At 37.4% G+C, this 15,231-nt stretch overlaps 1 protein-coding gene across 8 annotated transcripts in view; it reads right to left on the bottom strand.

Annotated features, from left to right (window-relative positions):
* Positions 1-15,231, bottom strand: part of ROCK1 (Rho associated coiled-coil containing protein kinase 1) — an 83,577-nt gene that overhangs the window by 3,607 nt on the left and 64,739 nt on the right. For 3 of the 8 annotated variants that reach the window (XM_054284664.1, XM_054284665.1, XM_054284666.1), the window contains exons 27-32: positions 15,007-15,172; positions 8,526-8,596; positions 4,620-4,708; positions 3,422-3,500; positions 3,043-3,304; positions 2,058-2,265 (exon numbers count right to left, since the gene is read on the bottom strand). In XM_054284664.1, coding sequence (XP_054140639.1) covers positions 2,058-2,265; positions 3,043-3,304; positions 3,422-3,500; positions 4,620-4,708; positions 8,526-8,596; positions 15,007-15,172 — 875 coding nt within the window. Of the gene's footprint in view, positions 1-2,057; positions 2,266-3,042; positions 3,305-3,421; positions 3,501-4,619; positions 4,709-8,525; positions 8,597-8,616; positions 9,151-12,234; positions 12,856-13,756; positions 14,012-15,006; positions 15,173-15,231 lie in introns of those variants that run through there. The other 5 variants (XR_008483609.1, XR_008483610.1, XM_054284667.1 and 2 more) reach the window with 5 other exon arrangements.

The raw sequence follows: 15,231 nt of genomic DNA, 5'->3' as shown, positions 1-15,231 counted from the left end.
GAATTGACAGAAAACCTAAGAGCTTTATTTCTTCCTAAGAACTTGGAAGATCTCCTTGGGTGAAGGAAAAAGGTGTGAGCAGAGGTTGTACACCAGGGCAGCTGGGAAAAACGCAAGGCTGCAGTATTTGGAATAGCTGATCTGACCTGACATCCACTTGTGCAAGACCATCACCATCATCCTTCCTCCTTTTGTTCTTGAGACTCTGCCCCAAACCTCTGTAACTTCTGAACCCAACAGAAAATCACAAGCTTTTCTTTTGTGGAGTTAGGGTTGGATTGTATTTGTTGTCATGCTTTGGGTTTTTTGGCTTTCCTTTAGGCAAAACATTCCTGGATTAATTTTCTGCTGAAAAATAGATCAGCTCACTCTGGTAATCTGTGAAGCATGAACTGACACAAGACAAAGTTCAGGAATGTGCAGCTGTCCTCCTTCTGGTGCTGGGGAGCTATTAGACTCATTGTACCTTTAGGATCTTAAAAACAGAGCTTTAATAATGGTGTTTCTCATTTTTTAAAGAAGTTCCACTCCCTAGTTGTGCATTTCTGTGATTCTGTAACGCTCTCAACAGGACAATGCAAACAGGATTAATAACAGCAATAGTCTGGGTAACTGATGTCCCCAAACATACCCATTCCTATAACAGTTACTGCAAACTTTCAAATATCCCAATCTGTTCCTTCTATAACAGATTTGCAGCCCACTTATCCTTGCTAAAGGTAACTTCAAACCAGGGCTTCTATTAAGAGAGAGTGAAAAAGAATCAATTAATTGATTCAAGAAAATGGATTTTTCTCACATAAGAACATGCATGAAAGCTGGTTATTACAGCTACCAGAGGACCTCTCAAGGATAAATGGAGAGCATACTCAGAATCAATTTTAAGAGTTTTTGGAAGAAAAAGTCTACAACTCTAAACATCTAAATGTGAAATAAAGAAGTATGGGATTATCTTGAAGGCCTTCACTGAATATATTATGATCTCAAAACTATGATCCCTGGGAGTGTTCAAGGCCTGGCTGGATGGGGCCCTGAGCAACCTGATCCACCATGGCAGAGTGGGTTGGAACTAGATGATCCTTAAGGTCCCTTCCCACCCAAACCATTCTATCATCACTTATGTTTTAGGATGGAAGTCTTAGGAACAAGAAAATCGATGTCCCTTTTGTCTTTCATATTTTTTCTCATCTGTTCCCTTCAAGAAGGATGTCTCATGATATACCCCATGTCTCCTTATACAATAATGTAAGGAGACATGGGGTATAACATATAATAAAGGTCTGCTTCCATTGCATTTATTGTCAGGTATGTTTGGTAGACCTGCCAATCTGGGAAGACTCTTTCCTTACTGAGACACTAGTTTCTACTCCATACTGTCAATTCATTCAGTTATTTGGGGAGAAAACAACACATATACTGTATCAGGAAGCTAATAAAGGTTAAAATCAGATTACAGCAACCTAAGCATTAAAAAAGTGTATTTTACATCATGTCCTGGTTAATGGACAGGATGTAAAATGTCCATTATGCACAGGGTAACAAATAGTTTACAAAAACAACTGCTGGGACAGAAGACAACTGGGAATGAGTTTGCAGGGAGGAAGAATAGAATTAATACTTAACTGGCCTCACAACAAAAGAACTGGCCCAACAACAAACAGAATCGGTAAATTTCTCATTTCAGCCCCTTTTGCAGAACACTTCTAGTGTAGGCAAGCTCTGAGTCAATCCATGGATGGGATGACTGTGGATCACCCTTGCTGCTAAATGCCATTACTGACATATCCACTGAGCCTTGCCTTTACACACGAAGAAAAATGAAAGCAGCTCCCTCCCAAGCATTGGCAGGCCAGGTACCACCTCCATGGTACCTTTCCAAATGTGAAGAGCTGATAAATTTGCCATAATAAGAGGAGAATTCTGCTCCTTCCTTTGGAATTTGAGCTAAGTATCAGCACCTCAACAGCCATAACTATGGAATTATTTCACAAGTAGGACTTATAAACTGAGGGGTTTTTAGCCAAGAAGTTCTGTAGTTTTTGTAGCTTATTTCTCACCTAGTTTTTCCAGAAGTATTTTTAACAGCTTTTCGGAATGACTGGTTTGCTGAGGATCTTGTAGACAAAGTTCTAGGAGAAGCACGAACAAAAGTAGATGGTGGTGTCTTAGGGATCTTTTTTACTAAATGTGTCACCCACTTCTTCTGTTCATCTTGACAGGATGCCAACAGGAGCATATCTCTTGCTGAAGTTACATCATAACTCACTACAAGGAAAAAGGAGGAAGATGATTCAGTGAAAACCCAGGCTCCTTTTCAAAGTAAGAGTTATGACATACCAACTGTGTCACTGGAAGGAACAATGGAACCTATATACATTCTTGTATTGCATTTGTTTATATATTTTTTGAAGACAGCAAACAGCGGGGAGGATTATGAATATAATGTTTTTCACGATTTGTCATTCTGCATTAAGATTCTTGAGTCTAACATGAGCATTCGAGAAATTAAAAACTTACACTAATTACAATTTTAATAATCTGGAAAGTTGTGTGAGAGCTTGTGGCCATGTTCCAGAGTACATACCCTGAATGCTCCACTTCACAGCAGCACAGAGGAGAAACTTTTCCTCCAGTCTGTGAGGTGGCTGAAGAACCACTCTGCAAGGTCTCAGCATCTCAGCAGAGCTTGCTGATGCAGCCACTGCAATTGTCCCTGGTATGGGTCAGGTGTAAGTGCAGAGGGAATAGTGAGGGCACCAAGGAGCTGCCCAGTACTTGGGAACAAACCTCTAGGGAACCTTGTGCTCTCAGGGCCCTCAGCAGAGCTCCATCAGCTACACCACAGACCTCCCTACAGAGGTTTGCCACAGCTGCCTGTTCATAAACACTGTAACAGCCTATTGCTTTAACAACTTCCACATCTAAAATCACTTCAGTTTTAAGTTTAATTTTAAACTGAAGTGCTTTTATTCACCTCCAGTAGTTCAGCAGGTTTGGCTTAAACACATGGAGAATACAGAACAGAAAAAACCATGAGTATACCTTTGCATGGTGCAATTAATTCCTCCTTTTTATCCAAGTGGTCTCTGTGGCACTTCACATGGCATCTTCGACATTCTAGGGCAGCAGGGGGTTTAAAGACATGCCAGAGAGGTTTGGCACAGGCCTCACAGTTGGCTGGGAAGTGGTATAACGTGGGAATAAATTCATGGCCTTTGTGATTTAGAAAATTTGTCTTCTCTGCCGGCTGTACTGGTTCTACCTCCAAATCCTTCCTGCATTCCCCCTCATTAGCATAGAGAATCTGAAAAAGAACACTGCTGTGTTACTGTTGAAGCACTAAGTACTTTTACATCCTCTTCAAAGAAGCCACCACTTTTTCAAGAGAGTTAAATAGACAGGAGAATATATATCTTTTTACCTGGAATATTTTAGGAATTTCTTCAGTTTCGGCTCTATATACATCTCCTTGAGTTACAGGCCGGACATGAAACAGCTTACTAGATTAGAAGAAACATGAATCAGAAAATGCTAAAAAGTTATGTATGGTTCAGAACAATTACCAAACTGCTTTGAAGTTCTCAGAAATTATGCAAGCAACACGACCTACTTCAACACTGCAATATGGTTTTGGGAACTAATTCATAAACCATACAGATTTTGTCTACCCACATAAGATCAAAATACTTCACAGCATGGAAAGAGGATTATCTTACAAGGGATTCAAGATCCATCACAGTAAATTTACTTAAGATAAAGGCATTAAAATACTTCCTCAAAACACTAGGAAGTCTAACATTATTGCTAGAAAAAATTTGTGAAAACCTGGATGAAAGTAACCATATTAAGTAGAATACTATCCAGTAGTTTTTTACTAAATCACATTGATGAACAATCTATGCCAAAACACCACAAAAGGAAATCTGGGGCACCAGCTGTTGAAAAAACTATTTAAATTGTAACAAACATCATGTGAGTCAAGACTCTAAGTCCACCTCTCCCAAGATCCTGTTTTCAACAGTGGCTGTAGCAGATGTTTATGAAAACAGAGTACGAAACAGTTCTAAGGAAAAATAACTCTTTTCCTGGTTATGAGCAATTGGCAGCTGAAGCACTTCCTGAGTTTGAGAGTCCTTCCAGACCACTGTAGCCCCTGATACATCTATTCACGAATTCTAAAACCTTTTTTCAATTACTATTCTGTAAGATCCCATAATGTCAATCAGCTGTTCAAACATCACAGTCATGTACCAGTGAGGGGCTTCAGTGATATTTGATACAATTTTCCTCATGTATAACCAATATAAGGGAATCACAATTAATATATTTTACCACTTCAAACAGAAAACAGCTGGAAAAATTAGAAATGCTTTGGACTAGAACAGCAATGATCCTTTCTCTTTTTCTCTAACTTATAGCAATCACAGGACAAAGAGCAAGTACTGTCAAAGTTCTGTTAATGGTACACTAAAATACACATAGACATTTTCCAACTAGTATGGGAAATTAAAAATTATTTATGGAATTTTTATTTCAAGCTTCTGGATTTGCTATCTGCTATTTCACACACAACACTCTTTTGTCAATTTGTATCCAAAACTAACAATGACTTTACTTACTCTATATCTAGTACCATAGATGGATTAGACTGGTCCTTGTCCTTTTCATCATTGTAGAACAGTATCTTTTTACTACTCACCACCACATACTGTGGAAAGAAAGGGTAAAATAGTTGAAATTGCATTTTAAAAAGCAATAATTTATCCTAATATACTCCCACATGCACATAAAAAGCCAGAATAAATGAAAGGTTTCAAATTAACATCAGGAGATATTCAAATCACCCTGAAGGCAGCTAGACTACAGACAGCTGTGCAGTGCTACAGCTGCAGTGACTGTATTGTCCCTGGATCACTCTAAAATGCTTGTGATGACTCTGCAAGTCCATCTGTACACAAACTCACAAATGTCAGCTGCCACTGGCAGGTCACTAGAAAATTTACTGTATCACTGAGTGTGACACAAAGCAAAAGCTATCACTTATTGACAATGTTGTCAAAAACTTCTCCAGTTCTACAGGCCTGCAGGACTCACTGGTACTTCACACCAAACTGCTGGTTAAAACAGAGTCCCATGGCTCCTGCTATTTCCTACACTCCCAATTTAATGGACTGGTAAAATAAAGAGCCCAAATGAATCAGCAGAAACAGAGGTCTGGTACTCATAAATACACTAAGATAGTGAAGAACAAACACCTCTAACCTAAGCCTGTCCCAGTAAGTTCAAGTCTGGAATTCACTGCCTGCTGCTCTTCACTGGGAGTTGCTAGTCTAAGATCTTTGCTGGAACTGTCCACAAGCATAAGCTCAGTGACAGCCGTGGCTGCTCCCTCCCCTGCAGTTTCAAATGTTTTAGAAGGAACTGTAAGATACAAGATACTAAGGAGGATTAAAAGGAGAGAAACTGGCAGCTCTGTCTACACTGATCTCCAGATTCACATATAATATAACCCAGAAGGACAGAAAAGCATGAGAGTGAATGCACCACTAGTTCATCTCGAGTCCAAGTACTGGCAGGTAACTGGATGGGTTTCTGCACAATGCAGATACTGATAATTTGAATAAATGTCTACTCCTTCTACAAAGGGAGGCTTCAACCTCATTGTACACAGCATTGCAGCTGACCTCAAAACCTGAGTATGAAAGTCACCTTAAGTTTATACAACAGCATTTTTAAAATGTGCTGTGCAAGGTGTGAGCTACAGTTGTAAACCTCAATTACTGAAATGCATCTAAAAAAAGCCATGAAAGGGCGTTTTGTCACAATTCCTTAATAGAAAGCCTGATCAGCTTCAGTAAGCACTAAGTGTGAACCTCTTGTGATTTTTCCCATTGAAGAAAAAGATTGTACTTCAATTCCTTTAACCACTCCAATAGAAAACTAATGCCTTTTTCATCTTTGAAGTGTGCACTTCACCTTTCAGAGATCAGAGCAAGCCCTTCAGATGACAACTGTCACAAATGCAAGTTCTGGCTGTAAAGGAATTCAATTATCACACTATAGATAAGCCTTGGTGAAAGAACAACTTAACCTCACAAAAAAAAGTTATCTACAACAGCGTCAATATCCTGTTGTGAACATATAAAAAAATATTCTGACAGTAGTTCTGTTCTACAATGGTTTTTGAAGGATATTTTATTACCTTCACTGGGGATGAAATGAAACTCCAGATAAAAATAAGGGTAATCAATTTCAGTGCTAGCTTTAGGTGTAACAAATGTTTATTCTCAAGTAAGTTTTCCACACTCACCCCCTTCTAACTTAAGCTAAATAAGTCAGAGGGCACTGGGGAAAAACATCAGTACTACTGACATTTGAGACAGAAATGCAGCAGCTCAAGTTGCAACAACTCAGGCATCAATCCAATTACACACGTAATATGATTTTGCTTTTCCTTTAATTTAATCTGGGCATGCCTATATTTGAGGTTGCATATACCTCTCACTTGCACAAAACTGCAACTGCAGGAGAATTAGGAAGAGAAGCACCTGAGGAGGCTGACCACTTGCCAGCTTGTTTCAGCTACAACAGCAGCTGAAACAAGTGCAGTTCAGTTCCAACAGCAGCTGAAACAAGTGCAGTTCAGTTCCAACAGCAGCTGAAATAAGTGCAGTTCAGTCCAGGCAACAGAAGCACATCTGAGTGAACACAGTCCCTCAACTACTGTGACTCACTGATATGAGCCTCAGCTAGTTAAGGAACCTTATCAGTACAATTTATTTCATGACTGAGCCATCCATCTGCAGCTCAAATTCCTCCCAAGTGTGAGCACATTCAAACTAGGGAAGTGTTGGAAAGGAATGGATTAACTGCCTAAAATATCCTGAGGCAAGTAAATATGCCTATACTGGGCATGCCTGAAGAAATTCTGATAGTCTTTCACTGGAGAAGCTGCATTTATCAGCAGTTTAGAATTTCATTTGTCAGAGAATGCAAAAATAATCTCCATTTTTACAAAAAAACCACAAAAGGGTACTTAGAAGCATCCTGACAAAAAAATGACACAGTATTTTATATAATCCAGAACAGAATAAAGTTACCTCATTTGTGCCAGGCATCATCAATTCTATAACAAGAGGATTCAAGCAGCCCTAGCAACCAGACAGACCTACAGGAACATCTGCTATTTGGTTTTGCTCCTGGTGGTGAACACCTTTTTTGTGGGTAAAGCACCATTTCTTTCTGTATACTTTTGCTATTAATATTGCTGGTTTTATTGTGCTTGTCTTAGTCCCGCTTTGTGCTTTTAGTAAACTGTTAAGCCATAAATTCTGCTTTTGTTTCTCCCTTACTCAAAGGAGTGGGGGAAAGGGGACTGGCCATTAGTTGAACTAGGGCAGAACTTATCACTCACTCCCAGCAAGCCAGAATAGGCGGTGGTTTTAACTTACAGACAAATCACCAAGGTCTGATATTGATGTAAAAATAAGCAGGTCTGGAACTCCAACACTTGGAGTGTGTAAAGAAGGCCATGGAAGCCCACTGAAAATAGCATTACTTCAAAGAAGGAGCATAGCAGCTAAAGACTCAATACAAACCCTCAAGTGCTTCTCTGACAGGAATGAATCCCTTCTCCTTTAAATTTTATAGGAATCATTTCCGGCTGCTGTAGAATGTGAATATAAATACAAGCACTTAAGAAATACCTTTCAACAAGAATTAGAAAGTTACTTCAAAAGTGTGATTAATAACTCAGTAGTTCCCAGTAGCAGTCTTTGAATATAAAGAAGATGAAGGAAAAGAAACTGTTTAATACAATTAGCTTTTAAAATTGAAAAAAATTCAAGAGACCACGTTCACTTTTGTATTTAGTTGTTCTAAAAGATTATAAAAGGGGTGGAACTGAAAAGCCAGAAAAGATAATCAGAAACTGGTTCTAAGTACCTCAATTTGAATATTGGATGTTTCAAGAAACAGATCATAACCTTTGCAGAAGCACAACAAGATTGCTTTGCTTGGAGTGGGAATTCTGTCACAGAGATCCCATTTCTGAGAGTAAATCAATTATTTTTAAGAGAAACCTATCATTTTAAAGGTAAGGGAGACAGAAACATCCTTGGAAATCATATGTAGCAAGTCAGAGTGTGATGCACTCTTCCATGACCTTCAGAACATTTAAGTGTGGTATTCCCTACTCTGTGCTGCCAAGTTGCACAAAGAGGTTCTTTTTCAGTAACAGAATTATAAAGATGCTTACTCAAAGAAGAAACGTGATTTTTAATGGTTCCAACATGCTCATTGTAAAGCATTTCCTCCCCTCTTGCAAATTTGCACAATGTCATCACTAAAGGTTTCATACTGAACTTGAATTTTCTTGGGGTATTTTTTCTTCAATAATGTACATACACTAAATTACTCTTAATTATTTTGTTTGTTTCTTAAATACGAGTTGTAAAAACAATTCACCACATGCCTAGAAACTTTTCCAAGGAAACTGAGGAAGAAAGAAAAAAAGGCATCTGTACCTGTTTCTTCCAGCCATGCCGCCTTATATTTCCTTTGTTTGGTACTGAAAGCCAACCTTCAAGTCTTGATTCTGGTTTTAAAAAATGCATATTTAATAATTTTGTGTATTTATAATAATAAAGCAGAATAGCACAAAAGCAAACTACCACTAGAAAGGAAGATGTACTACATGCAGTAATGGGCAATTACCTATTCAGCAATGCAGAATAAAAAGCACAGCTAAATAAAATGAAGATATGAGCATTTAATTCATGCTTCATCACAAGCCAACATCTGATTACACAGTTACTGCACAATAAAAGTAAAGCTGTTTTCCTTGATGCCAACATCTAACACTGTATGTAAATAGTTTGCAAAGAGCCAGGCAGGAAAGACTTTGCTTTGAAAATATATTACAGTTTAAATTAGGAGATTTTCAATGTAAACATAATTTAACATTCAGAGGGGCTGTATGAAAATACTCAGCAGGAAGATGCAAGAAGTAAAATAAATCAGATCCACATTTTCCACAGGAAACAAAAAAAGGAGAGACAGCACAAGAGCAAGCAAAGCTACATGGGTGTCCCATTACTCACAGAAGATAAGCATAGGAGATAATTAAATAAGGAATGCAGGAAGAATCAACTAGATATAAAGAATAAGAGACAAGTGTTTTACTCAAATTTTCAGTGAAAAATTATCCAAAGAGAAATGTAATACCCTATTTTCCCACCATTAAACTACTGAAATAATTTAGCATGATACAAAAAAGGGCCACAGGAACATTAGCATTCTGCCTAATGTGCACTGCTGATTTAGAAAGCCCTTCCAGCTAACTGAGAGTGGCTTCTAAAATTTAAAATTATGAAGCAAGGTAATAGTGGCAGTGAAAACTTCAAAAACTTTAAGTTAAACTTTTCTGAAACATTCTCCACAACTATTTATGTCCTGAGGAGCTACTGGTTCCTTTTGTCCTTCCAGAATTACTCTGTGTGAGGTGTAACCCAGCAAGTTCTGAAATGCATTCAAATGTATGAAAGTTACTGTCCATATGCTTAGCTATATAGAATTACAATGGGTCTGACGGCCTAGCAAGGCATTATAATGAGGCATGTAAAAGCCCTTCCCACATTACCTTACAGCAGGCAATATTTAGAAATGGACTACACTTAGGCATATGGAATCATTTCCCATCATTTCTCCACAGAGAACAGCTTCAAAATACTGGAGGGCCACTGAACTACTGATATCAACTGCAATAAAAGCATGTTAGCAGAACTCATTCCTGTAAGAAAACTTCCCAGAAAAATGAAGGAAATTTGTACCTCCCTGCTTTCTCACATCTGCATAAGAACTGTGGGGACTGGGGGGTAAGGGTCCACACACCTCCCAACCCTACCTCCTCTGCTATCCCAGACTCTCCCCACTTATTGATATTCAGTAGCTTTGGAAAAGAAAACCTATTTCCTTCATGTCTACAGGTCTCACAGATATGTTTACCTTGTTTTGAATACTGTGATTAATTTTTACATTAAGAGAAGATTCTTCCATTTTTAGAAATTATAGAAACATCCTAGAACTCAGGTTTTCATTGCAAAACAAAGTGATGAATTGCTAATAAAAAACAAAGTATGGAAAAGTGTAACTCAAAAGGAATATAGGAAGGATGACTTGTTAAAAAAAGAAAAGAAAGCTTCTGTTGAAATTGTGGCATATGAAAATCTGAAAAGATCCAATGATGATGATTTTTAAAAGATGCTTATAGGGACAGTATAAGTTTTTCTAGGTTTCCTTCTGCTTCAGCATGTTCTGAAAACAATTTCAAAAGAAGTAGGAAGTAAATGAGGTATTTCAAATGAATCTGCCGACATTCTTTTCTGTCTACAACAAATCTATTTTAGGGAGCAAATTCTATTTTAATAAGAGACGATTTCTGAGCTGTGAATAACATCTTGCAGTTGAAAGTAACAGTTTCTGACCATCTTTTCAACAAAGCCAAAATCTGTCTGGAACCAAATGTACTCTTGAAAGGATAGATGAGCTCCTTCATTCCAACCTCACCACAAAGGTTCCTCTCAAGTAATATTTATAGTGCATTTTCATTTCTCTTGACAGACTTAGCATAACTGCAAATGCTCATCTGGCCATTTCACAAATATTTGATCCAGAAGACTAATATTTATGAGTGTTCTGATTAAGTAATTAAGAAAATATGGGCTATCTAGACTTAAAAAAAGAATCTTCCATTCCTGTCTTTAAAAATAGGCTTGAAACTATTGCCTGACAACTCCCCTGTATTTTGGAAAAAACACCAGAATTGATACCTCATATTTGCAATCCAGAAAGTCTAAGATAGGCCTCAAAAATATCTGATGGTTAGCTGGACCTGACTAGGATATGAAGAAAGAATTCTATAAAGGCTACAGATCTTGTAGTTATCTCTGAATATATTTTAAATTTAGATTTCTATTCCAAACACCTTCATGGCTAGTATCCAGACTACCAGGATTCATAGGGATTCAGTATGACAGGAGTGCTAACAGTAAGACTTCAATAAAATCACACAAGACAACCATGACTGTACGTGTTTATGAGACTTTTTGTTGCTCTGGAGCTAAGTAATGTGGGTGCTTTCAGGAACAGCAGAACATCTCTTTCCAGTGCTCAAGAATTCCTACTCCTAAGAGTCTTCCACAGCAACCAAAAACCTGTAGATACTATCTTGCTAATTCTTTCCATTCTTCCAATTTGGATTTTTCCTTTTGCAGATTGTCCTACTACAATTTCATGTGGATTGCACCAAGGATTTCTGACTGGATCTCTTTTGGGGTTTATTTAAGTTTATTCAGGCTGCTTCAGGAAGTCTTATCTGAGTCCAATAAAACTGCTGCTTAAGTGCCCCACACATTTATTATTTCACCTTATCTTTGTGCAAAACATAACAACATATGCTGTAAAATATTATGTGCTGCAGCTAAACCTGTAGGGCAGCTTAATTGCTTAAATGATCTTGCCAATCAGATGAAAAGGAGCAATTCACAACAGGTTAAGTGCCTGTAAGAATTAGGAGAAAAAACCCTCATGTTCCTGACTGTGTTCTGTCTTGGCAAAAAAGAATTTTGTTTACAATCATGCAAGTATAAAGACTCCCTAAATCCAGCCAGGAGGAAGAGTCATTCCAAAGGCATAATTTAAAAGCAAATACCTCAGTTGTTTCAGCAAGGGCTCTGTTAACACTGGGGACACCAACTGAGATATGAGCTGCTATCTGAATCAATAATCAGAAGTGAGAGTTACAAAACATGCCTAGAACTGAATACAAGGAAAAAATTTCATCCACATAATCTTTCCCATGTAAGTGAGCAAGAGCCTGAGAATAGCCTGGATTGTGCAAAAGGGGCCAATCCCCACCTTGGGAGAGTATAAATTGTCCTAGCAGCTACCAAAATTTGAGGGAATATTTAAGCCAATGGCAGACAGAAAACAGCTCCAAGAGAAATGCAGCTGTAAAGTATGCTATCATGTGATTTCTCTGTGTCTATTTCTAAATAGAGTTTTTTTTTTTAATTTTTAAAGTATAAAAATTTTTCTCAATTAAACCAAAAACTGCCCATTGCCAGAATCATGACCATGGAATCATTCTTTTATACATGCTTCTATTATTTTGTATCTTTTTTTTACCCCCTGCTGATGTTTTTATTTTGAAAAGGAAATGAATAAATCATACTATAATTACTTATTATAGAATTCAACCATTTGTTTGCTAAAAAAATTTTTAATAGGGTCTTTGCATTTAGAACTGGTGCACCAGCTATTGACCACTCATCCCATCCAGCCCTTAAAAACAAGATGCTATTCAAGGTGCTCTGAAGGAATGGCCATGTTTGGGCTGTGGGAGTGATGGGAACTTGGCACACAGCTGAAGACAATCAACATCACACAACAAAACTGTAGCAAATGAGCTGCTGTAATGTGTCACCTTCTTGCTTGTACACTAATTACCTGGTTGGCAGGAAAAAACCTATGTGCTGGATAATTTCCTCTTTCTGTGGCATGGGTTATTTCTATTCTGAAGTCTGGCTGGGTTCTTTGTCATCTTTACAATGCTCCTGCACTCCTTTTTCACCCTCTGCTTAGCTCTTTGACAAGTGTGTGAAATGTGACTACACTAATGTCACTTAACCTCCTTTAATTACCAAACTGCTTCTTATTCAGATCCTGATCAACCCAGAAACTCAGTCAAAAAAAACAAAAACAAAACCAAAGCAGCATGTAGGGACATGATCTAAATCTAGATAAGTCCTAATAATATGTATTAGAGGTCCTACCTGTATCAAACCAGCAGGACAACTGTAGTAAAAATCAGAGGCATGTGTAGAAAAAAGGGTGAAAAAGAGAAGAGAATTGAAAAGCTAGCAAAAAAGAAATAGTTGAGGGCTAACAAGTAGACACCTCACCCAAGAACACCAGAACTGCCATGTTCTAATTAACAATGGGAATTACCAGCTGACTTGAAAAGATCTTGTACAGACTGAAATTTCTGCCCCAAAATGGAAGCAATTATGCAGCCAAAAGCCTGACTGCACACATCTCCAGAGGTAAAACTGAAAATAACCTTCATTACTGAGGCAGACAAAGAAAGAGCTTTTTCCTACAGTCCATCCAAGATCTGGGACACAGTGGGGTCATACTGACACACTACTGCCCTTAAGAAAAAAATAGGGAAGGTATCTACGGCCAGATGGAAGCATTTATGTTTTCCATGTAATACACAACAGCCATCAAATGAAAATGGCTGAGAAGTGAGGAAGTTCAAAACTACTCTTTTCAGTAGAATAAATCTGGTCTGTTTTGCTGTAGGAAAAAAACCCTAAAGCTCTCAATTGAAGAGAGTTCAGAAATTTTCTAGTAAAATTATGAGCCACAATCTTCTTCAATTACAAGACACTTGAAAACAATAAGGCTCGATTCCAATTTGTAATTTGAAGGGAGAAAAAAAACCACTTTAATAAGCAAAATCCCTCTGATTTCCTTTTTATCCCTGTTAAATGGAATACACTGAAAATGAGAATCTATGAGAAAAATTCCTGAGAAGTACTGATAATTCAGAAATACCAGAAGAAATTCCTAGCAGGTGACAGCTAAGAAAAAAAATGTTCCTTAACCGATCTAAAAATTCTAAGAATTTCAAATGGGAGTTTGCCTTGAAGATGTTGTCAAAAGACAAAATCCTTACAAGATGACAATTTACAAGATCAAACTCCAGAATGCAAAGGCTTCTTGAACAAAATGGAAGGTGTGGAGAAAAAGACTATACTATTATCTGAACAAAAATCTATTCTAAAATGAAATTCATTACAATATTAACTAAAAATAAAAATCTAAAAATAACTAGGGGAAGATAGGAAACATAAATAGACACAGAAAGGAGTAACTACATCAAAACATGTACTAAGACTGATAACCTACCTGAAATTTCAATCACTCTAAGACTCCTGGAAAAACTCTAGAATGTGGCAATTGAGTAGCATGAAGTGCATTAACAGGAAAAGACACATCTAAAATTATTCTATGTACTTTTATCTGACTACTCATCCACTGAAGTCATAAAATACCCAAAAGAGTATTCTGGTTTTGTATGTCTAAAAATATTTTTCTACAATGAAATTCAGACTTATCAAAATTATATTAAAAATTTCACAATGAATTCTAAAAATTACTTAAGCATATAGAAAAAAGATATACCTAGCTACGATGTGCAGAAATTGCCAAGCACACCTGATTACACCAATTTTTTTTCCTGTATTGAGAGACACAGAAGTGGATCATGTGGAAGTACTAACTGATTACACTTTTCAAACTCTGGGGAAGGGGAGAGGTAAATAACTAACCAGTCTAACAGTGGGTCTCAAAGTACAGTGCTTGGTACTGATACATGGAAATGGCTGGCTATGCTGTATTACATGTTCTTATTTTCATCTGCTAGATCAGAGTACCATACAACCATAAATTTATTATGGAAATTCCTCCAATTATTTTTCACAACAGCAATTACTGCCAGTTGTCACAGAGGTGCTACATGACTGAAGAAGAAGAGATACGATCAAGACAATTTTGCATTCAAGATATCAAATATAATCATAATGTTGTAGAAGTGTTGGCCCTATCTTCTATTCACCAAATACTGCATATTGTAATCACTGTATTTGGAAAACAAGAGATGTAAAGACACTCCTTCCTCAAAAGTGCATATAAAAAATGCTAATACCAAGCCATACAGTGGGAAGTGTGATGTGAGAAAAAATTAAGTCTTAAATATAAGCAACCTAGGTATGAAATGTAAAAAAAAGAAACAAAGAAAGAAAGGAAGTGGAGATGTGATACAGAAGTAGACAGCCAGAAGACTTTAAGAAGCAATAACAAGTAATTGTTTGAAACAATATCTTGCAGAACTATGTGTATGCAACACAGCTAAGTGGTTCAAATCTGCTTTTCTCATACCTGAAAGATTTCCATCTGTTTCATCTGTCGGAAGACTGGCAACACTGGTAGAATCCATTCCTTGCTGGAGGTCCATGATTTTCCTTCGTAGTTGTTCTATGTCACTCTCTTTACTGTCCAGCTGCATCTGGAGCTCATTCCTGTACGTAGATTCCTCTGCTAGTTGCTGTATTTATACACACACACATAGTTACTGTGTTACCAAAAACATGGCCGCCAAGTATT

This window comes from Melozone crissalis, unplaced genomic scaffold (assembly GCF_028551555.1).
Source record: "Melozone crissalis strain CALT ecotype California unplaced genomic scaffold, PUWL_Pcris_2 ptg000042l_1, whole genome shotgun sequence".
NCBI classification, from domain to species: domain Eukaryota; kingdom Metazoa; phylum Chordata; class Aves; order Passeriformes; family Passerellidae; genus Melozone; species Melozone crissalis.
Note: the sequence above shows the minus strand (reverse complement) of the source record. Positions and strands in the feature narration are given on the sequence as shown.